Source organism: Panthera uncia, chromosome C2 (genome assembly GCF_023721935.1).
Source record: "Panthera uncia isolate 11264 chromosome C2, Puncia_PCG_1.0, whole genome shotgun sequence".
In the NCBI taxonomy this organism is placed as follows: Eukaryota; Metazoa; Chordata; class Mammalia; order Carnivora; family Felidae; genus Panthera; species Panthera uncia.
Genome location: NC_064810.1, coordinates 144,423,784 through 144,446,220, shown reverse-complemented (window position 1 = coordinate 144,446,220; position 22,437 = coordinate 144,423,784). Strand labels below are relative to the sequence as shown.

At 53.2% G+C, this 22,437-nt stretch overlaps 1 protein-coding gene across 2 annotated transcripts in view; it reads left to right on the top strand.

Moving 5' to 3' along the window:
• The window catches only part of OSBPL10 (oxysterol binding protein like 10), a 256,126-nt gene that overhangs the window by 225,976 nt on the left and 7,713 nt on the right, over nt 1–22,437 (top strand). For both annotated transcript variants that reach the window (XM_049629891.1, XM_049629890.1), the window contains exon 8: nt 9,962–10,439. In XM_049629891.1, the coding sequence (XP_049485848.1) occupies nt 9,962–10,439 (478 nt within the window). The remainder of the gene's footprint in view (nt 1–9,961; nt 10,440–22,437) is intronic.

Below are 22,437 nucleotides of genomic sequence, written 5' to 3'. Positions count from 1 at the left end.
TGATCTCGTGGTTCGTAAGTTCGAGCCCTACTTCGGGCTCAGCACTGACAATGCAGAGCCTGCTTGGGATTCTCTCTCTCTCTCCCTCTCTGCCTCTGCCCCTCCCTCTCTCTCTCAGAATAAATAAGCAATAAAACCCAAGCCTCCGAAGTGGCACAGTGTCACTTCCCCTGTACCGATCAAAGCAAGTGTGCATTCCAGGAGCTGGAGCTGTGGTTCATTGGGGGCCACCAGGGCCTCTCATGACCACCGCCCTTTACGGAGAAGGGGAAGACCATGGGAAGATGTTGGGGGACATCACAAATTTATCGTGGCTCTCTCAGGTCTGAGATGTCCATTCATTAGGCTTCCAAGGAGAGAGGATGTGTAGGCAGTTGGTATAGAAGTCTGGGGCTTATGGATGAGGTTCAGGTACAAGTTTGAGAACAAATAAGGAACCGAATGCGTTTGAGGCCAGGAGTTGGGAATGGGTTCCTCTAGGAAGTGAGTAGAGATGCAGGGATGAGTCGTGTGACACCCGAATATATAGAGATTGGGGACACGAGAAGGATCCAGGAGAGGAGGCTGAGAAGGGCGAGCCCGTGAGCTAGGACAGAAACCAGAGGAGTGTGATGTCATGGAAGCTACGGGAAGAGGGTCCTTCCAGGAGAAAGGAGCCGTGGGCCGTGTGGATCTGCTGTGGAGGCGTCGAGAAGGGTCAGGCCTGGGGAGGGACCATCGTTTGTTTCTGTCAGGGTCTGATGGGGTGGGTTCGAGGGAGAATAGGAGGAACAGAGCCAGCCGGGAGTAAAGATGCTGTTCCAAGAGCTTTTGTATAGTAAAAGGGGAGCAGAAGGTTGGGTGCAGGCTGGAGGCAGACCTGGAATTGGGAGGCTTGGTTTCTGAAGATGTCTGGGTGCTAGTGGGAGTGGAGAGGAGCGGGAGGGGGAGGGGCGGGGTGGCCGCAGGGACCTGAGGAGCCAGAGGGCGTGGGGCCCAGAGCGTGGGCAGAGGATCACCCTCTGATGGGAGGGTACAGAACCCCGGGGCACAGACACCGGGAAAGGGGCGGGAGAGCCAGGGTTAACCAGGTGGGTTGGCTGCACCCTAGCCGAGTTCCCTAACCTGGCTGCCTCAGTTTCTCTCCTGCGAGCTAGGGGCAGCTGTGCCTTCCACGGGGCTGCTCCTGTGCACGTGCAGCCGGTGTGCGAGGGGTTCCGAGCAGGGCCTGGTGCACAGTAGGTGCTGCAGCGATCGTGTGCAGCTCTCCGTGGACGGCTTCGCTTCTCCCGGTGACAAAAGAAGCAAGGGAGATGCGAGGAAAAGGGAGGCTTGAGAGGGATTGGAAGTCGGGTGGGGGACAGCAGCAAAAGGGTGTTCATTTCAGGGAGATCTAGAAGGTTAGGAGGGTGGCCACATGCTACCACGGGGCACTTAAGGTTGCTCGGTCACGGATGGAAAGAGAGACCATGCAGCGTGTTGTCTCCTTCCCTCCAGGAAGCTGTGGCCGGAAGGGAGGCTGCGAGAGAGTGGTGGACAGAAGAGGGTCAACAGGCTGTCAGTCTTGGAGGGGCCGAGATGAGAGAGTGAGGTGGGACCTCAGGGGTAACGGGTGGAGAGAGGAATGCTTCAAACCGAGATATGGAGGACGGTGGTAGTTACGGATAGCAACGAGGTCTAGGGTGTGCCGATTTGTGACCTACGGGGATTCCTCTGGGAAGGAGGGTGGTTAGTCTAAACCCCAGTTTTACAGGATCAGGCAGGAGGGAGATCATCTCCAACAGCGGATTTTGAACCTTTCCTGATGGCACAGCTGATTCCATAGAGTAGGTGGCAGTTTTGAGGGTACCGACTGTGGTTAAAATAGTGCAAGGTAGGGGTGCCTGAGTGGCTCCGTCGGTTAAGCGTCCGAGTCTTGGTTTTGGCTCAGGTCATCATCAGATCTCGCAGTTTGTGGGTTCAAGCCCTACATCGGACTCCACGCTGACAGTGCAGAATCTGCTGGGGATTCTCTCTCTCTCCACCTCTCCCCTGCTCGTGCGTGTGCACGCGCTCCTCTCTACATAAAAATAAATTTAAAAAACCTAAAAAGCGCAAGACAGAGAGGGAGGATTGGGCTCTCCTCAGGCGATGAGGTCCCTGACCCTGAAGATACACGATGCATATCCCATTGTTACCTGAAACTGGGCTCACCTCTCCGTGGGTGTCGAGCCAGAAGACAGCCAAGCCAAAGACAAGGAAGAAGAAGGATTTTACTTGCAACAGATAAAAGAGAACACCAGGGATCTTTCCCAAAGCAGTGTCTCCCTAAACAACAAAATGGGGGAAGTTTAAAGCTAAGGGTGATACGTATTCACGAAGGGACTTGCACAGTGGGGAATACAGCGTGGAATTGGGGCAGAAGTCATCTTAAGGTGACAGAGTTCAGGTCAAGGTCAGGGGGGCCGGCAAGGGTCAGCATCCCTAGGTCTCGGACTCCACTCGGTCTGGCAGAGGAAAGCTGACTCAAGAATGTGCATCAAGTCCATCTTCTGAACCAGCACTGGGAGATTTACCACTGACTTATTGTCTCTGATAAGACTGTCTCTTCTTCGCCCGATAGCAGCTGTAGGTTCTTACCTCCTTTCACAAGGTGGCGGGTGGGGGCGCCTAAAACGACTGTTTTTATGTCAGGAAAGCTACGTCTCCTTTTTATTTTTCCAGGGACCCCTAACTTTCTGCTCACACCAGCAATTATGGTGGACAGGGTTCTCACTTTGAGAGAGAAGCTTGCCCGCACAGTTCTTAGACTTCGGTGAATTCTCCAAGAATTGCTTGAATTGTTCCAGCAGAACTGTTTGTAAAACCAGGTGGTGATTAACGCACCGGTGTAGTCCGTTGACCCTGCGTGTGACAGACCCCCTACAGCAAACAGCCGTGTGCTCACCGGCACGTGGGAGGAAGCGAACGCCGTCATCAGCCGTGTCGTCCACGACGGCTGCCTGACCTTCCGCCAAGTTGCTACATTGTCAGGGCCCAACTCAACTGGTGTGACTGGTCACATGTCTCTCGGCGGCTTCTGGATCCTGTAATGACATGGTAGACATTTTTGAATGTACAGGTTTTCTCCTTTTTGTTTTGTTTGTTTTTTGGGTTTTTTTGAGAGCGCACACATGCGAGTGGGGGAGGGGTGGTGGGCGAGCGGGAGAGGGAGGGAGCGAGGATGAGAATCCCAAGCAGGCTCCACGCCCAGCACAGAGCCCGACGGGGGGGCTCGAGCTCATGAACCACGAGACCGTGATCTGAGCTGAAGTCAAGAGTCGGACGCTCAACCGACTGAGCCACCCAGGCGCCCTCGGCTTTTCTCCCGGCTACGTTGCCAGGTTCAGTCGTGTTTGCAAAAAGATGAGTGTTGCTGTGCTTGAGCTCCTCCTTCAGAGGGGGCGACTTTTGTGAGAAGGGTCCGAAGGGCCTGGGTTCACCCTGGAGCTGAACCCAGCGCAGCTGTGGGTACTCGGTGTTCTCTTCCCGCCAAGTGTTGTGTCCACTTCCCAATGCCTTTGGCTCTTCTCTCCGAATCTTGTTTTTAATACGCTGTCAAGTAAAGCCCACTTCCTGTCCTGAGATGCTTGCCTTTCCGTAGAAAACCCAGCAGTAACCTGGCTTCCTGTCGGTGTGAATCTGTGTCTGGAGGGAGGCGGCATGTGTCCTGCCCACACTTCCTGCCTATGTTATTGGCAGGAGCTCGTCGGCCCTGCTTTTCTAGGAAGACTTCCAGTGAGTGAGGGCGAGCCTTCTGGCCTCCTGGGGGCAGTGAGGGATCCAGCACAGGCCTTGACCCAGCAGAACTGGTTCTCATTCCGACTCCCTACTTGTTTGGCCTTTCTGGGCTGGAGTTTTCTCATCTGTAAAATGGAATTGTCATACCTGCTCACAGTTATTCAGGAGATCAAACAAGATCACGTGAAGCCCAAAGCACGGTGCCTGGCTTGAGTTCCACATATGGCTTAAGTTGGAAACATTCATACGTTCTTACCACACTTTCCCTGCTTTACACAGTTATTTCTCCTTTTGCTCCAATAATTCAGTGTTTGCAGAAGCATCAGAGGCGGTCCCAAGGGTTGCTCTGGTCATTGAGACTTTGGCTTCAGCTTTGTCACTGAAACGTTTTGTGACAAGTTTTTGTCTGATCCACACTGTTCTTAGCTTCCCCGGGCCTCTAGGTGAAGTAGACGATCGCTGTTTACAACAGCCACCAGCAGAATGAGCCTGTACTGTGTGCTCGGTGGGCACTGGGCTGACTTTGCACTGTCATGTGATCCTCACAAAAACCTGGAAGGTTGGTATTCTTCTGTCTCCCATTTTACAGCAGAGGAATTGAGTCTTGGAGAGATGACCTTGCCCCAGTAGACATGACCGTAGCCGCCCGGAGATGAGCGTCAGCTCACGGCTTCTGATTCCCTAACGCAAGCCAACATCTGGGACTCAGAGGGAGCACAGGAGTTGATTTTCGCAGATGCTTCTCCCTCTATGTAGTAAATATCTTCTTGGAAAAAGGAAAATTTTATTTCAAACTCTTCCCATCCAGTCGAAGTTTTAACGAATGCCTTTCCCGATGTCCCAAGTACTGTGAGATCATGTGAAGGGAGCCGGCACTTTAAGGAAAGCCAGGGGAGCATCCTGTTGTCTAAGTAAAGAAATCTTTGCCAGTATGAATTATGTAGGCTTTACTTTGTAAGCTTGGATTTTTGTGTACATCCCCTTAAAGGAGTACATAGATCAATCTCCATGGGTAGTTTCAGCCTCTCTGTGCCTGCTTGTTTGCACCGGGTGGGTCTGCCAGTCTACGGACAGAGTGTTTTGTAGATGATTCTCAAGGTTATTAAGTTAACTGATGTTTCTTTGGAGAAAATTGCACCTGCCCTTGGCCTTGCTTTGCAGAAACCTTCTGCGTTCCTGTATTAGGGGGAAGGGACGGACTCTCACTCTTTCTGGGGGCCCTCTTTCTCGATGGGCGATCAATTATTTCAAAGTTCTAAGAGCCCAACCTGAAGATTAGTTACTTACTTCTAGATTGATGCAACTTTAAACGTAATTAATTGTTTTCCGAGTCCCGAATGCAGATCTTTGCTTTTTTTTTTTTTTTTCTTTCCCCAGAGTCGTTCATTGTCTTAATTATGTTAATGGAAGAAAAGGCAGCCCTTACTGATGGCTCGATAAATCTGCAGTAGGGATTTCAGCCATTTGGATGCTGTCGGTCTGAACAGCTGGGCCATCACTCACGTCTCCATTGGAGGCAGACAGCCCAATTAGCACTCACCGCTTCTTGGCTCTGTACCTCCAGTGTCCATTGCCCAAGGAACAGATGATTAAGCGACTTATTTGCAAAGGCACGCACACAAGGCAGGGAGATCGTATGAGAGATAGAGATCGGCTTTAACGAAAAGTATGTTACCCTGCCCAAAACGTTCAGGATGCTGGTTTTGAAAGCCATTGACCTGATATTCTGTGCAAAGCACCAAAAAGACAGACCAGTAGGCGACGGAAGAAGAAATGGTCATTCCACCCCCAGTCCATTCTCTTCCATCTTTCCAGGTATTCTGCTTTTTCCAGATCTGACAAAGCAGCAGCATCATTTCCAAGTGGAGAATATATACCTAGTGGGTTGGATTTGCTGTTGCCTGGGAGACCACATTTCCTGAGTCTGCAGTTCTGGGAGGGTTGTCTCTGAAAATTGATAAGTTCTGGGGCACCTGAGTGGCTCAGCTGGTTGAGCATCCGACTCTTGATTTCTCAGCCGACTCTTGATTTCAGCTCAGGTCAGGATCCCAGGGTCGTGGGATGGAGCCCCGCGTCCGGATCTACTCTGAGCATGGATCCTGCTTAAGCTTCTCTCTCTCCCCCTGCCCCTCTCCCCGATTCATGCTCTCTCTCTTTCAGATTAAAAACAAAATCTTTTTGGATCCGTTGTCAGATCCTGCATCCCCAGTAGAGCCTTTTCTCTTTTCCCTCTGCCTTTTTGCCTCTTTTCTGGTCTATGAGAGCGCTACAAATAGTACAGGTGACTTCAGGTAACCTTTGCCTCTGTTCGCTGGTTGTTAACATTTTGCTGCTTTGCCTTTCTTCTTCCTTCTCTCCTCTCTCCCACTCTCTCGACTTCTGTCTTCCTCTTCTCTCGCTGTGCAGCCCCATATACCCACCTGCGTGTATGAGCGTATGTCTGTTTTCAGAGTATGTTGGCAGATGTGACGGTTCTGTCCCCGAGTATCCCCCGAGGGCGAGGACATTCTCCCACACGTCGCACTTGGCACACCCGGGAAGTGGAACATTGATGCAATACTATTTCGTGTATGCCCACGGGACAAACTTCCCAGATCGTCCCAGGAATGCTCTTCATCCCAAGGAGCATTGGCGACGCCGTGAGGGAGACATGTGGGGGTGCGGTGAGCGTGTGAAGGAGGGGTTGTTGGTTTAGCCTCGGGAGCAGAGGCTGTCAGAAACAGCTCCGCAGAGGAGGTCACCCTTGAGTGGAGTTCCAGTCTGTCACTTAGACAAGGCAGGAGGAGGGCAGAAAAGGGAAAGAGGACTGAGTGTGCGGGGTGGGGAGGGGGGAACGGGTACTTGTAAGGGGAGGGCTGGGGGCAGAAAGTGAGGGATGATGTCCCACTGGAGGGATGCGAGGGCCAGGCTGGACTTCATTTATCTCTTGTAGAGATTCAAGAGATGGGTCTGGTGATGGTGTGGAGAAGAAATCCAGGTGGGCCTGACAGAAAGTTGGAAGGCCAGTTAGGAAGTCGTAGCTGCACTCTTCCAGGCGGGGGCGCTCTGCTTGCGTTTCTTAACTGCCGATGGTCTCCCTCCTGGTGGTAATTAACACTCACGATAGTTTTTGGATGGGTGGATTGCCCAGTCATTCCGGGAAGAGTAGAATGGACTAGGGAGTGGGGCCCATGTGCCACCTCCTGCCCCCCGCTTATGACAGTAGATGAGGTGGCTTGGGGTCTCAGTTTGTCCAGTGAACTCTAACCTCCCTAGTCCACTGAGGGAGAGAAAATGCTCCTGTTGGCCCGAAGCAGATAATCGTGACGTGTCGGGTAATGGGCAGAACTTTGGGTGGCAGTTGGGGGCTCAAGGTTCCTGCATGGTGCCTTCTCTCCCCACTGCCCGTCTCTGTCCCCTCACCTGTGAGACCATGGCATTAGACTCCATCACCCTGAGGGTCCCTTTCAGTTCTGATGTTAAGTGATCTGGAGTGACGAGTGGAGTTCTTTTTCCTATTGATTTGTTTTAATCCCTTAGCCCCCGGAGTTCAGAAATGCTAAGTTGGGGGAATTGCCTTACATTCTCGCCCTTTTCAGAAGTATATACTGAGAGAGCAACCACTGTGGGCAGTTCTCTCCTTGTAATTGCTTTTTTTTTTTTTAATGTTCATTTATTTTTGAGAGAGACAGCGTGAGCAGGGGACGGGCAGAGAGAGAGGGAAACACAGAATCCATAGCAGGTTCCAGGCTCCGAGCTGTCAGCACAGGGCCTGACACGGACCTTGAACCCAAGGACTGCGAGATCATGACCTCCGCCGAAGTTGGACGCTCAACCTTCTGAGCCACCCAGGCGCCCTTCTTTCCTTGTAATTTCAATCTCGGCTACAAACTCGAGAATTCTCCTTGTCGAGAGCTGAAATTGTGGCCAGAGAAGCCCCAGTCCACAGGTGCAGAGAAAGGTGCAAGTCAGGGACGCGGAGTCCCCTTCATGGGAGTTGTGTCTGTCAGGGCTGACCCCCCTCCTGGTAATTCTGCCCTTTCCCTCCTCGGTTCCCTCATGATCACAGCGTCCTGCCAGGGAAGGGAGCGGGCAGGAAATGGAGCCGTTTGGGGAAGGCCTGGAGGTGCAGACATTTGTGGCTTCTTTTCCTTTTTAGTTGGTTTGGCCTCATCGGGCGTCTTTCCAGGGCTGCGTAAATCCGCAGTCCCTGCACAGGCTGTCTGGCGGAGCTCCCGGGGGAGACTTTGGGCAGCTCTGGGGGCAGGAGAGGGAGCGACGATGAGTGTTTGGGGCAGCTTCTGCCTCCCCTTTACTCTGCCATTGGTCACCTGCCTGGAGGGAGGCCACGGGGAGAGTGCGGCTGCCTGGTCCCCTGAGAGCCCCACTGGAAGAGCAGACGGAGGACCTGTCCCCACAAAAGACACAGGAAGTAATACCGGTGGCATCTGAGCCAGAATGGACTTTCGTATGGCCCAGCTCAGGTCCTCCAGCAGCCAGATTCTCGATTTCATCAAGTTTTGGCTGAAAGAAAACGAGAACATCGCCATTAATTTGCATAGCTATCTCTTAAATAATGTTTTTTTTCTTCCAGTATATTGTAAGAGCAAAGCAGAAAGATACTGAGGAAAGAATGTAAAAATCACTCCGTTCTGACCCCAAGAAATACATGGTACCATTTGGGGTCTTTTTATGGCACGGAGATTGTGTAACGTGTCGAACTTTCCAGCTGGCTGCTTTTTACCTAACGCGTGTACATAAACTTCTCTCTGGCATAGTGTGGAAGGAAAGAACAGCGTTAATAAAGATGCCAGTGTCACTTCCTCAGTGGGCTGGGCTTTCTCCAGTTGCCACTGAAATTTCTGTGCTTTGATCTCCTGTCTGCCCGTCTGTCTCTTCCTCTCGGGACATCTCGCTTCCATTGTATCTCCTTCTTTTGCTGGGAAGCATCTGAGCCAACTGAGGCGGGGGCAGGGTGGCAGATCTGTAAGCCTTCTGCTGTTTGTGGTCAGTGAATGTTTTCTCAGCTGGGTACTATGTGAAGGAAAGACAGACGCAGTCACGCAGTCACGTAAGGAGGGAGCGTAAGCCCGCCCTGTGGCCTTGAACCGGTGTGGCTCCCCACCCCCGTCTCTCTCGGAGTCAGGGAGGAGCCATGGCCAGCCCTCTGGCTTCAAAATCCTGTGACTCCCTACGAGGAGGACAACGTGAGATCGTCCGGGCTGTGCCCGGCCGCCACGTGGGTGGAATACGGATACCCTTCTAACCAAGTCACGTCAAGTTCACCGTAGAGCACGAGAGACAGGCTTGCTCTGTTCCGCATGTCAGCGATAGTAACGAGTGATCTGCTTTCCAGACCGGTTTCAGAATGTCCTTCATTTGCTTTGACCGACCTCCTCCCTGGGGCTGTATGGGCACCTGAGTGACCGCCTGGATCCATTTTGGATCAAGGAGGAGTCTCTTTGTCTCGTCCCATCCAGATCTCTCCTCCTCTTTAGTGGTGGTGCTGAAAACAGACCCAGGAGTGGCCGCCGTGCCGGTCCATTTACCAGAAGATTCCGTAGTAAGTGCCAGTCCACTTCTTTGTAACTTCCGCTTACTTCTTCTGGCCCAGCCTTGCACGGCAGCCTCCATAAGTGGCCCCTCTGCTCCACGACAACTCTCGGGACATTTGCTTGCTAATCGGCCTTGCCTCCCAGAGACCTGCTCCGCCTTGATCGTGTCGGGATTTATACGCTACTCTTTCAACCAAGGTCTCCAGAAGCCACTCTTAGGGATGCTATGTGCTGGTCTACTTGGACCCCCTTTGATGAGGTGCCAACAAGCGCCCAGTATCCATGTTTGTGGGGAGGCACTGAGCACCCCCCTTAGTTGTGCCCGATGTCGGGAAGCAAAGAAAAAACCCCTTCCGAGCTCTCTTCCTCACGGGTCTAAGTAACGAGGAGTAAAAGAGGGTTGTGTGTGGCCGTGGTGGAGAGGGAGGCAGAGACCGCTGTTCAGGTCCAGAGGAGCAGAGAGGAAAGCCTGTCAGAACCGTCTTGTCCGCGACGGTGGGTGGGCGATGTGCCGTCACCGCGGCCACGTCTCATTTCTCTGACGTCGTTTCCCCTGGCTTGTCGTTTGTACGCGAATCAAAAGAAACCGTTCCCTGGCTTAGGCCGTGATGGCTTTGCGGATGGCGGCTGCAGCCTCTCTCATGCAGTCACAGGGACTCCTGTCTGACTTTGTCCCCTTCCGCATGTAGGTGGTGCTTCCCACATTCATCCTGGAGAAGCGATCCTTGCTGGAGATGTATGCCGACTTCATGGCGCACCCAGACCTGCTGCTGGCCATCACTGCCGGAGCCACGCCAGAGGAGAGAGTCATTTGCTTTGTGGAGTATTACCTCACAGCCTTCCATGAGGGCCGCAAGGGGGCCTTGGCCAAGAAGCCCTATAACCCCATCATCGGCGAGACGTTTCACTGCTCCTGGGAAGTCCCCAAGGACAGGGTCAAGCCAAAGAGGACTGCCCCCCACTCTCCCGCTAGCCACGAACACCCGATGGCCGAGGACCCTTCCAAAAGCTACAAACTCAGGTTCGTGGCTGAGCAGGTGTCCCATCACCCGCCCATCTCCTGCTTCTACTGTGAGTGCAAGGAGAAGAGACTGTGCGTCAACACTCACATATGGACCAAAAGCAAGTTCATGGGCATGTCCGTGGGGGTCTCCATGATAGGGGAAGGTAAGCCACGTCGTACATCTGATGGAGCTCGGCTCTTCTGTGGGGACGTCTGTATACTTGAGGATGATTCTGTGTGCGGACCTGTTTTTAGTTTGTTTTGCAGTTGAGGGTGAGTGGGAGCTTGGGTGGTAAAGAGGGATAGGTTTTGTTATTTTGGGACCAGGGCCTGGTAATTTCCCAGTGGGGCCAAGGTCACGGGCTAGATGGGACACACCTGGATCTTTACACGTGATGCGTGGGGGGAGGGGGGGCGCCTTACGTATATTTTTATTTTCAGCTTTGAGTGAATATTAGAGTTGGCTCCAAACCTGTGAAAACACATTTTTGTTCGTTCTCCCCTGTGTTTTGGCTCACAGACAGTAGGGATAATATGCCTCTTCCAAATACCGCTCCTAAACATTCCCAAGGCAAATCTCTGGATTCTGCTAGGGATTCTGAAGCAAGAAGAGTGTAACCACGCCACTTGTGGATCGCACGTTCCTGTTTTAGCAAATGAGCTGTGCATGAAGTTCTTCATTGTTTGAAGAAACCTGTAATGATGCTTGTTAAATTGAAATGTCTGTGCCCCTGGTCCTTCGACTTCTTTCAGCCCCAAATTCCTTTGAGACTCTGAGGCTAGAGACTCTCAGGGAAAGAAAAAATCCAGCACGAAATTTAGTCTTCAGGCGGCACATGGCTCCTAAGAAGCCCTTCCGAACCCCATGAGATAAGAATACGTTTCATTCACTGAGGACATTTTTATTGAGCACCTGCTATGCCAGACATTGCGTTAAGAGCTGGGGATACTTGTCGGAACAAAACAGACACACACAAAACATCTCTGTCTTTGTCAAGCTTCCTTCCACTCTACCTACTTCTATTCTACTTGGAAAATAAAATTACGTAGGCCGTGTTGGGAGGTGTTACGTACTATGGAGAAGTACAAAGCAGGGGAGGGACCCGGGAGCAGTGGTGAGAGGGCAGTGGAGCCTTAGGAGGGGATGGGATGGCGACTGGGATGGTCTCACGGACAAGGTGACATTTGAACAAAGCTCCGGAGCCGGTGGCGAAGGACGAGCCTCGCTGATGATCTGGCCACGGGGGGAGGGGTGTGTGCTGCGGGAAGAACAAGACAGAGGCCCAGAGGCAAGGTGGCCCCTGGCATGTGGAAGACAGGCAGCTTATGGGGCTGGAGCAGGCAGGGAACAGGGGTGAGGTCAGAGTGGTGACTGAGGCCAGATCACGCAGGGCCTCAGCGGCCCTCACGGGGAGTGTTGGCTCCTGCACTAAGTGAACTGCAGAGCCGTTAAGGGTTTCGACAGAAGAATACCAGGATCTGACACATCATTTAGCAAGGTTGTCCCAGCTGCCTGTTGAAAATAGATCATAAGAGGAGTAAAGGTGGAAGCAAGGAGACCAGTTCGGAGATGATGATAATAACCCAGGCCCGAGACAATGGTGGCCTGGACCAGGGCGGAAATGGTGGAGGAGGTAAGACGTGGTGAAGGTGTGGATGTATTCTTTTTTTTTTTTAAATATGTTTATTTTTGAAAGAGAGAAAGCACTAGTGGGGAGGGGCAGAGAGAGAGGGAGACAGAATCCGAAGCAGGCTCCAGGCTCCGAGCTGTCAGCACAGAGCCCGATGTGGGGCTCAAACCCACGAATCACGAGATCGTGACCTGAGCCAAAGTCAGATGCTCAACTGACTGAGCCACCCAGGTGCCCCAAAAGTCTGGATGTATTCTGAGGGAGAGAGAGCCAGAAGGATTTGCCTCGGGTTGGAAGTGGGGTCTGAGAGGTGACACCAAGGCTTTCAAGGTGAGCACCTGGAAGGACCGACTAGCTGTTTGCTGAGCTGGGGAGGCCGGGAGTGGAGTCGCTGGGAGGAAAACTAATTTGGAGGAAGAGTTCAGGAGCTCAGGGAGGTCACGTTATGGTTCGGACATGCAAGTGACTGCCCGAGTGGACAGGTGTGGACACGGGCTGGAGTTCTGAGGAGAGGGGCCAGCAGACGTCGAAACTTGTGATTGAAGTCCTGGCACCTGACGAGATTATGGAGGGAGCCTGATCCCCACAGTCCTGCGGCACTAAGAGGCCCAAAAGGTGAGGAGCACTGGTCAGGGGGACTGAAGAAGAGGGGCTTGAGAAGGAGGTAGGACGGGGATTTGTTTCCTGCAGGCTGGGTGAAGAAAGGGTTCCCGGGAGGAGACAGAGTGGTCAGCTGAGGCAGACGGTGCCGATTCATTCTGGGAAGATGAGAACCGAGGACGGGCCACTGGATGGTGGCCTGTGATGGTCATTTGGTGACCTTAACAAGGGCTGTCCGTGGAATGGTTCTCGTGAAAATCTGATCGGAATAGATTCGAGAGAGGGTGGGAGGACCCGAAGCAGAGACACTAAGTACAAACAACACTTCCTTATTTATCGTGTGAGGGCCCAAACCACTCTTGGGTTCCGCCTCTCTGTCCTGTCTCTGGGCTGTAGGCTCACCCTCTGAACTGCTTATCCTCCATGCATAGATGAGACAGCAACTCCAGGACCCCCACAGAGGAGCCCAGGACCCATGTTGGGCGCACGGGCTCAATATTCAGCCACCTGCACTGTGCTGATGGGACCCTCCTGTCAAGGATCAGTTAGGGTCAAGAAATTCACCAAAGGGAGAATCAATCTGTGAAGGAGGCCAGGGACTCACCTGTCACCAGGATGAGCCTAGGCCACCTAGTTCCTCCCAAGATTCAGATGGGGTTGGGTTGTATGTGCTGAGGGGAAGGACTTTGAATAAATCACACCAGTGATGAATGGTTTTTTTTTTTTTTAATGGTTATTTTTGAGAAAGGCAGAGCGTGAGCAGGGGCGGGGCAGAGAGGGAGACACAGAATCTGAAGCAGGCTCCAGGCTCTGCTCTGTTAGCAAAGAGCCCGATGCGGAGCCTGAATCCACGAACCACAGGATCATGACCTGAGCCGAAGTCGGACGCTTAACCCACTGAGGCACCAGGCGACCCGCTGATGATGAATGTTCTTCTCCCCGTGACGTGCTCTTTTGTGGGAGTGCAGCATTGCAGCCATTTTCCAATCAGGACAATCCCTATAGGAGATTAGTTTGTCTAGCTTTGATGGCTGCCATAAGAGAGGGAGTGGTGTCGGAAGTGGTCTTCTTTCTTAAGAAGGAATTGTTCCCGACGATGACAGGACCACAGAAGCTTAGGGCTTAACAGATGATTCGTCCATCTTGCAAACCCCCGCATTCCCAGCGCTATGGCAGGGGACCCCGGGGCGGAGATGGGTGAAGGGAGTGAGCGTGGGGCTTCTGCTTCCTTCCAGCTGTGCCTCACTTTACAGAAGAGGAGCCTAGAGAAGCCACTTGCCCGGGGGCACATGTGTGCCACCCACAGTAGACACCCTCTGTCACCACGAGCTGGTGAGGGGGGTTGCAGGAGGGTGCCGGCCTCTCCATGAGGCAGGGACCTTCTGTCAGTGACTCACCTCTGATCTGTGGACCAGAAGTCAGAATCGGGGGGGGGGGGGGGGGGGCGGGGGGGCAAGGGGGGCCTCCCCCCCCAAAAAAGGGGGGGGGGGGGGGGGGGAGGGGGGGGGGGGGGGGCGGTCTGGGAGTCACAGGAGGCCACCAGCCCAGAAACAGAGGGGGTGGAGTGGGCAGCAGATGGAGCTGTGGCAGAAGGGTGCCTCCAGGGGCATAGCCGGGGCCCTAGAGGCCTGTCTCCCTGAAGCTGAGGAGACAGACTTGACTCAGATGTGCTTCCGGAGGCCGAGGGGTAGGGGAACGAGATCCAGTGTTCCCTCACAGGCCTTTCTTGGGATCGCAGCGATCACTGTCGCTCTCAACTCTCGTCTCTCCCCATGGCCTGCGACAGGGAGCTGCCCCCGCGTAGGACTGTTTGGGTTAAGGCCACGTGGCAGGTCCCAGCAGGTGCGTTGGCCCCCCGGGCCGTGGGCTCCCCAAGCGCCGTGAGCAGAGGGCTTGGGGCCCAGCCCACGGGGGAGCCCCTGCTGCTGAGAGCAGGGAGCCCAGTGCAGGCTTGCGGGGGACCCCGCGTGGGAGGCCTGTGTTTGCACGGATTGCACACTTGGGCGTGCAGTGAGAAATGGGAGTGGCGTCGACCTTGGTGACCTTGGTTTTGACTTCTCGGGGGCTCTGTATTTCCACAGGTTGCCAGAGTCCCCCCCAGCGCCCCAAGGTTGGTACTGGCGAAGTCTTCCCTTTTATTTAGAAGCCAAAATCAGTGTTCAGGAGGTTCATTTTGTCCTGTTTAATTTCCTTATCCTGAATTTCCCACGTAACGAATTATTCAAGGATGAAACACGTTTGTTTAGAGAAGGTGGGGCGTGGAGGAGGTTCACGCCTTCAGTGCACACTTCCCGCCCGCGTGTGTAGACCACCTGTCTCAAGCGGGTTTACTTGCTTATCTTTACGGGGGCGGTTCAGAGAGGTCGTGGTCTGTTCATTCATTGATCCGTTCATCCGTCCATTTGTGAAAAGTGGTGCCGGACACGCGGCCGCGACGGGGACAGGACAGAGGCCCCTGCCCTCAGCCGCCGTCCGTGCACGGGTCACAGAAAACGAGGCACGTGCGGGAAATGTGCAGTGTGACCGCTCACTGGCACCGAGGAGACAGAGCAGGACAGGGTGAGAGGGTGCGGGGTGCCTGGTGGGGGGGTGCTGCCGTTTTCGACAGGACAGACCCCAACAAGGTGCGGCCTTCGAGGAAGGGCTTGAAGGAGGTGAGCGAGGAGCCACGGGGATGGCTGGAGGAAGGGTGCTCCAGGCAGAGACAGCAGAAGGCTCGGACGCCCGGGGCGGGAGCGGGAGCGTGAAGCCGGGGTCTTCTAGAAATCTCGTGGAGGCTCTGTGGCTGGGGCACAGGGGACAGGTCAGGGAGGAGGGGCCCGATCACGGGGGCGCTGTGCGGGGGGTGTGGGAGGGCTCGGGCTTTTACCTGAGTGAGGTGGGGGTCCTTGGAGGGTGGACGTGGCTTTGGCAGCCTCCCCAGGGCCGCCGTGAGGACAGACGGGGCGGGAGTGGCGAGGGCATGGGGCAAAGCTAGGGGGGAGACAGACGGGTTGTCGCTTTTCTCTTCCTCCCTCCTACACACACGTACGTCGAGTCTGTGATTAGCCAGCGTAAGTGCTCAGTGACGATGGTATCTTCGGATGATCGTATTTTCGGGTACAGAAAGTCTGTTCGGGTTCCTTTCTGGGGACTCCCCTGCGCTCCGCAGAAATGCCTGCTGCCGTGTGTCGAGGCAACAGAAAACCACAGATGCTTAAATAATAGTGCAGGGCAGGGGCCCCCCAGTCTCTGGGCCCCTAAGCAGGGATTCTTGACATTGGACAAAGATCTGGAAATTTTGCGTAAACGTGGAGGTTTGCAAATCTAGTGATTGAGGAATTCTTTGGTCCGTGAAGCTCCATGTCTTGCCAGCCATCCACCTGAGGGGTGGGCCGTGGTGAGGACGGGGGTGTAGAGCCGTGTGGCCGTCCCACTCCCTCCCGGCACATCCTGCTCCCCTCCCCGCTGCGTTCTCTGTTACCCCCGCTCTGTCCTGTGCTGCTGGGGCTCCTCGCTTCACCCAGCAGAATACGTGGCCTCCGTTCATCTCTTCTCGAACTTCACTTGAGAACGGTGGGTCCTTCTACCCCCGCGATGCCCCCACCCTCCCCCCTGAGGTGAACAGACATCTTCACTTGCTTCTACTGTTGGTGGCTGTTGAGTGTCAGTGTGTCAAAGCATAGGCCTCCGGTGTCTCAGGGGGTTCACTCCCCTGTTCCCCACAGGTGGCCGATGGGGTCTGGGGCCTCTAATTCACTTGGCACAGCCGTGGGTGCACTGGACAAGGCTCTTCGTGGGCGGGAAATCCTAACGCCCTCGCCATCCCTGAAGCGGAAATAGAATGTGCTGCTCCCACATCTACTTGCTTGGAAAGTCTACGTAGAGCTTCTCAGTGGAGTGCTGAAATCAGAAAGATGTAGAGAGAGGCTGTACAAGGGCCCTCCCTGGATATAGTCCTTCCTGGTCACCCAGTGTATTCCTGCTGTGGATGGACCTGGGAAGGGTCCGGGGACCGTTGGCTCAGTCTTGTGAGGCCTTAAGTTTCCCTAAATCCTTTCAAGCAGCTACATCCATCCCCCTTTTGTATTAATGAAATGTGCACTCCATAACACCCGCGATCCTCGTTTTTCCCAGAAAATACTTCTGAGAATCTCCACATTTCGGAGCAGAAGGTTGTAGTTCCTATACTCAGAGCCCCTTTGTTGGGGGTGGGTGTGGAGAGTCAGGATGTTTTACTTTTCCTCACTTATTCGTTTTTTTAATAGAGAGCCAGAGCTCACAAGCAGAGAGAGGGAGAGAGAGAATCCCAAGCAGGCTCCACACCACCAGCACAGATCCCAGTGTGGGGCTCGAGCTCATGAACCATGAGACCGTGATCTCAGCCGAACGCTGGTGCCCCTCCTCACGTATTCTTTATACTGATCTAGCACGTTCCATAAACTTGTTGATTGGGCTTGAAGTAACAGTTTTTTCATCTCCCTCATTTTATTTTATTTTTAAGTATTTATTTTTGAGAGAACACAAGCAGAGGAAGGTCAGAGAGGCGGGGGGACGGAGGATCCGAAGCCGGATCTGCACTGAGGGCAGCAAGCCCAGTGTGGGGCTTGAACTCACAAACCAAGATCGTGACCTGAGCCAAAGTTAGAAGCTCAACTGACCGAGCCATCTAGGTGCCCTAGTATTTTTTTAATGTTTATTTTGAGAGAGAGAAGGGGGGGGGGAGAGAGAGAGAGAGAGAGAGAGAGAGAGAGAATGAGAGAGCAATGAGCACTGGGGAAGGGCAGAGAGAGAGAGGGAGAAAGAGAATCCCAAGCAGCTTCCACACTGTCAACACAGAGCCCAATGTGGGGCTCAGTCCCATGAACTGTGAAATCATGACCTGAACCAAAACCAAGGGTGCAAATGCTTAACTGACTGAGCCACCCAGGTGCCCTTCCATTCCCTTATTTTAAAAATGAGGGGCACCTGGGCGGCTCAGTCAGTCGAGCCTCTGACTTTGGCTCAGGTCATGATCTCACAGTTGGTGAGTTCCAGCCCCACGTCGGGCTCTACTCTCAGCAAGGAGCCCACTTCGGATCCTCTGTCTCCCTCTCTCTGTGCCCCTTCCCCCTGCTCACTCTCTCTCTCTCTCTCTCTCTCTCTCTCAAAGATAAATAAACATTAAAAAAAATTTTTTTTTTTCAATAAAAATGAGATCTCAGGTGGGTCCACTGGAAGTGTTATATGTAAGTAAACACACGGGCTTGTCTTTTAAAGTATTGCCTTTAGGCCGTGCCATATTTGGCTACAATAAAATGCCATCATGCAGTGCTTTATTACTACTTGAATTCACTTAGGCTGCAGCTCAGAGACTGCCTCCCCCCCTCAGGTCCCTCAGCTGTGGCTCTCGGAGCCCCTAGCGGAGACACTGCTCAGTCAGCCCTGCGGCTCTGTCCCTGGGGAAGCATGGCCCCTGTGCCCATCGCCCCCCTGTGCCCATCGCCCCCCTGTGCCCATCGCCCCCCTCTGCCCGTCACCCTGCTGGCGCTGTGGGGGAGGGAGCCGAGGTGCATTCAGCTGCTCTCGCGGCCGCTGCCCCCAAACTCCAGAGCTGGAGCCCAGTAACGTGGCACAGCTTCTTGATTGAGTCTGTAGGGAAAGGCAGTTAGTTCTAGCGACAGAAGCGACACGTTGCCTTGGTGCTTGTGAGCACCGACATGATCGGGCCTGCCGACCAGCTCCCCAGAGTGACTTTCTTTGATTCGGTGCTTCCCAGAAGCGGCATCCTACTGGAATATTTTGGTTCCTCAGATTGAGACCGGGTGTGAAATTAGTTTAAATGTATCAGTTGGAAAATCTTGCCTTATGTTTCTAGGTAAATCAATTTGTGGGATTTAAAATGAACATCTTGCAGCTTGAAGACGAACCACGGCGTGGAAGTATTGGTTATTTGGCATTTTTTGGCTTCTCTCAGCCCTTAGGCTCATCAGTGAAAGTTCTTTAATTAGCCTGTCTGTAAGTCTAGTGTTAATATAGTCTTTTCTCTATAATAAGGACAGGCTTTTTGTTTTTGTTTTTGTTTTTTTTTAAGTTTATCTATTTTGAGAGAGAAAAAGAGCATGAGCAAGGGAGGGGCAGAGAGAGAGAGAGAGAGGGAGGGAGGGAGAGAATCTCAAGCAGGTTGTACACTGTCAGGCTGGAGCCAGATGCGGGGCTTGATCCCAGGAGCCCTGAGATCGTGACCTGAGCCGTAAACCAAGAGTCAGATGCTAAACCAACTGAGCTACCCGGGTTCCCCAGGACAGGGTTATTTTGTTTGTTTTTTGTTTCTATTCAGCCCTGAAAAAAGAGTTAGCATAATGAGAAGGCATAATTGCAGGTGATTTAATGGCAACACACACATTTATGGATATTCAGAGAAGAGCTAAGGAGTGCGGTCTCCCCCCGCCCCCCAGTGCTTTCGTACCCGCTCAGCGTGGGGCTCACTGATTTCTGTGAACCTCAGGTTTGCAGGAGCGTTTTCTAAAGAGGAGGAGGAAGAGGATGCCTCCCACCTATCTCTTCGTCCCCCGTGTGCCATAACCCGCTGCCACTTTGTGATTCGCTGTTTATTCCCAAATGGAATAAATGGAACTCCGAGGTCACCAAGCAAGAGAGTGGCTCTGAAGAGTGAGGAGTAACTAGGATATGAAGCTTCTGGGATTCTGGCTGTGTGTCAGGCTGATGCTTTTAGTGGGCTTCTAGAATCGCCTTCTCCTCACCACAGCTTTGTGAGGTATGCATACCATCATCCCTGTGTCACGGATGAGGAAACTGAGGCACAGAGAGCTTCAGGTTGCCAGGCTGCTGAGTGGGGACTTGGAAGGACCCTCTGAGATCTCACGCAGGTCTTTAAGGAAGAACATGGCATATTCCCCATGTAAGTGTATGGTAAAGAAGATATGAGCTGTATGGTCCTACATCACAAAGTTTATATTTGTGAATGGGGCCAGGAGGAGGCAGCAGGAGGAACTCATGGATGTGTGTGGTCCTTGTCGGAAGAGAGGCTGATGGCAAGATGTGTAACTGGGCGAGAGCCTCCAGGACACTCTCGACTATGGACTGGAAGAGCTCACCACTCGGGGACACTAGAGCCATCGGAGGTACGGTGGTGCTGTTGGGCACACTGGCCACCTTGGAAGGGTTTGACTACCGAGCAGCCCATTAGCACAGAGAGCAGGGATGGGGGCTCGAGGAGCCTTCTTCTCTGGGTCCTGGGAGGCAGGCTGGCTGGGGACTGGCAGCCTCTTCTGCAGGGTCCCAGGGTCCTCTCCAGCTGCCACAGGCTCTGAGGCCATGAGAATGGCTGGCCCTGGAGGAACCAGAAACTTGCGGGTAGAACTGGGCCAGGGAGGGAAATCCGAGGTGACCTGTCTCTTCCCGACTTTCACTCCAGGTCCTTCTTGCGTGTTGGTGTCCTACCTGTGTCTGGTATTAGCTGCGATTTTTTACCTGCCCCAGGCTGTCTTCTCAAGCAACCTAATCTGAGGAAGTCAGGCACAAAGTAGGCTCTGAAATGAAAACACTTATCAGTTCTGGCCATTTTCCTCCAAGGGTTTGAATCAGAAGAGGACGGACATAGCAAAGTGTACTTCTCTTGCCAGACACAGTGTCCCTCCCTATGTGTGCACAGGGCAGGGCCCTGAGGGACATCTGGAGCAGTCTGCTCTCTGCCAGGTAGGGGGAGGGACAAGGGTCCACATGAGAGCATTCGATGGCCTGCCGCTTTACTTTTAGGGAGATGCATTAATTCAGTTACGAGAGCTAAGGCCAGTTGGAGAAGCGGGGAGAAGGTGGTCCCTTGTGATGTTCAGTGTATCTGGTATAGTGGAGCCATGCTATTTGTGTGTTTATGTTACATACGATCAGTTATACTCCTGGCAAGAGATTTAAATGCTCTGTGACATCTGTCCTTCGGTCCTGTCCACGGGATTATGAGTGACCCACAAATCTGTTTTTCCCTGATGGTCTGAGCTCGTGCAGTTGCCCACGTTCTTGAGCATCCAGACTCTACTCTGCGAGTGATCAAGACCCCTAAACACGTGTGGGCGTGTCACCCCGGATTTACAGACCAGGTCTCTGTTTCTGTGGATTGGCAGAACTGACTTTGCTGGAGTTAATGGAGAGTGAAGCTGCTGGTTCCAGGAATTTTCTTTCTTTTTTAAATTTTTTTTAATGTTTACTTATTTTTGAGAGACACAGAGAGAGAGAGACAGAGACAGAGCATGAACAGGGGAGGGACGCAGGAGAGGGACACACAGAATCTGAAGCAGGCTCCAGGCTCTGAGCTATCAGTGCAGAGACCGATGTGGGGCTCGAACCCACAAACCGTGAGATCATGACCTGAGCCAAAGTCACATGCTCATCTGGCTGAGCCACCCAGGCACCCCCAATTAAAGGAATTTTCAAGGGCAAGTTGAATTATACTTGTATGCATCTCCACATTGACTTTAGAAACTCCGCATGCATGACTGCTCTCTACGTTCAAGTCCCATCTCTCCTCAGACCCCCTGACAAGCTGGTCAATACTGAGAGAAACACATGTCTCAGTGGACAAATTTTAGCTCTAGTTGATATAGATACTTGTCTAGCCTAAGAGGGAAGTACTGACCAGCCACATCACTTACCCTGAGTTTCCATTTCCTCTTCCTTATTTGAAAATGATAATTATTGCCAAATGGAGTCGTTGGGAGGCCCCCAGGAATGCAGCCAGAAAGTGCCAACACACACGAGCACCACTGACACCACTCCTCACTCTTTCCAGTGGAGGAACAGGGGGCCCAGGGAGGGGACATCACTGACCATGTGTGGCCAAAGGGCAGCACCTTCCTTCCTTAGATGCACAGCGCACCTGATAATTGCCAGACTGGGAATGAGCTGGGACAGAGTGGTGAGGACGTGTACAGGTCGCCGAGCCCCAGGGCTGGAGTGTGGGATGCTGAGAAGGTACCTTACACAGAACAGATCTTGGCCTGGAGCCTGGTTCTTGGGGCCTCTGCCGGCCTGTACAGGCCTCGGAGTAAAGTGAGATGCTGCACCTCCACTGTGGGCACCTGGCCAGCCAGGCCAAAGCAAAGGCTGGATTTCAACCCTTGGTGGCCACTTTGTGCAGCACGTTAACTATGCAACAGCCCTGGGAGTTATGCATTGATAGGATGGTCATGTCAGCCTTTGGGGACTTGATGAACACTGTGGCCCCTTTCCCTAGAAAATAGGGAAACCCACACAGTTTTTCATTGTTCCAGTGGACTGAGACCTTTCTACCCCTAATGCATGGATCCGAGGTCAGAGAACCCCCGATTTAGAGGCGGGTTGCTCATGTGGCTAGTGTCTGCCTCAGGTTGAGAGCAGTGTACAGTCTGAGTTCTCTAATTTCATGTGAACCACGAAGGTCTCTTGCTCTCAGGAAAAGGTAAAACTCATTTACATGCTATTTCAAAGTTGAAAAGAAGGTCTGCTGAGTCGGCCAGTCTGCACACCTGTACCTATTCCCTTTCTTTCTGCACATGGGCCCTTCCCTCAGCCCTTTCCTGCTCACCCGGCTCCTTCCCACCACAGCACTTTTGCACAGCCCTCTTCCCTCTGCCTGGAGTATTTCCTTCCTCTCTTTACCTTCTCAACTCTTCCCCGGCCCAAACGTCCCTTCCTTAGGGAGAATTCTATTTCCAGGTCAACCCCTGCCGAAGGTCTCCATGGCACCAGGCACTTCTCTCTCCTGCCTTCATTATAGTTAGTTTTGTGCTGTATTGGCAGTTAATGTCCACCTTTTTGTTCTCCTTGAAGGAAGAAAGTGGGTCTATTCACTGTTGTGTTTTCAGCACCTTGGACAGCGTCTGCGCCCCCCCCCCCCCCCCCCCCCCCCCCCCCCCGGCAGCGCCACTCCCGAAGCCGGGGCAGGCGCTGGGGGGTAACGGGTGGGCGGGTGAGGTGG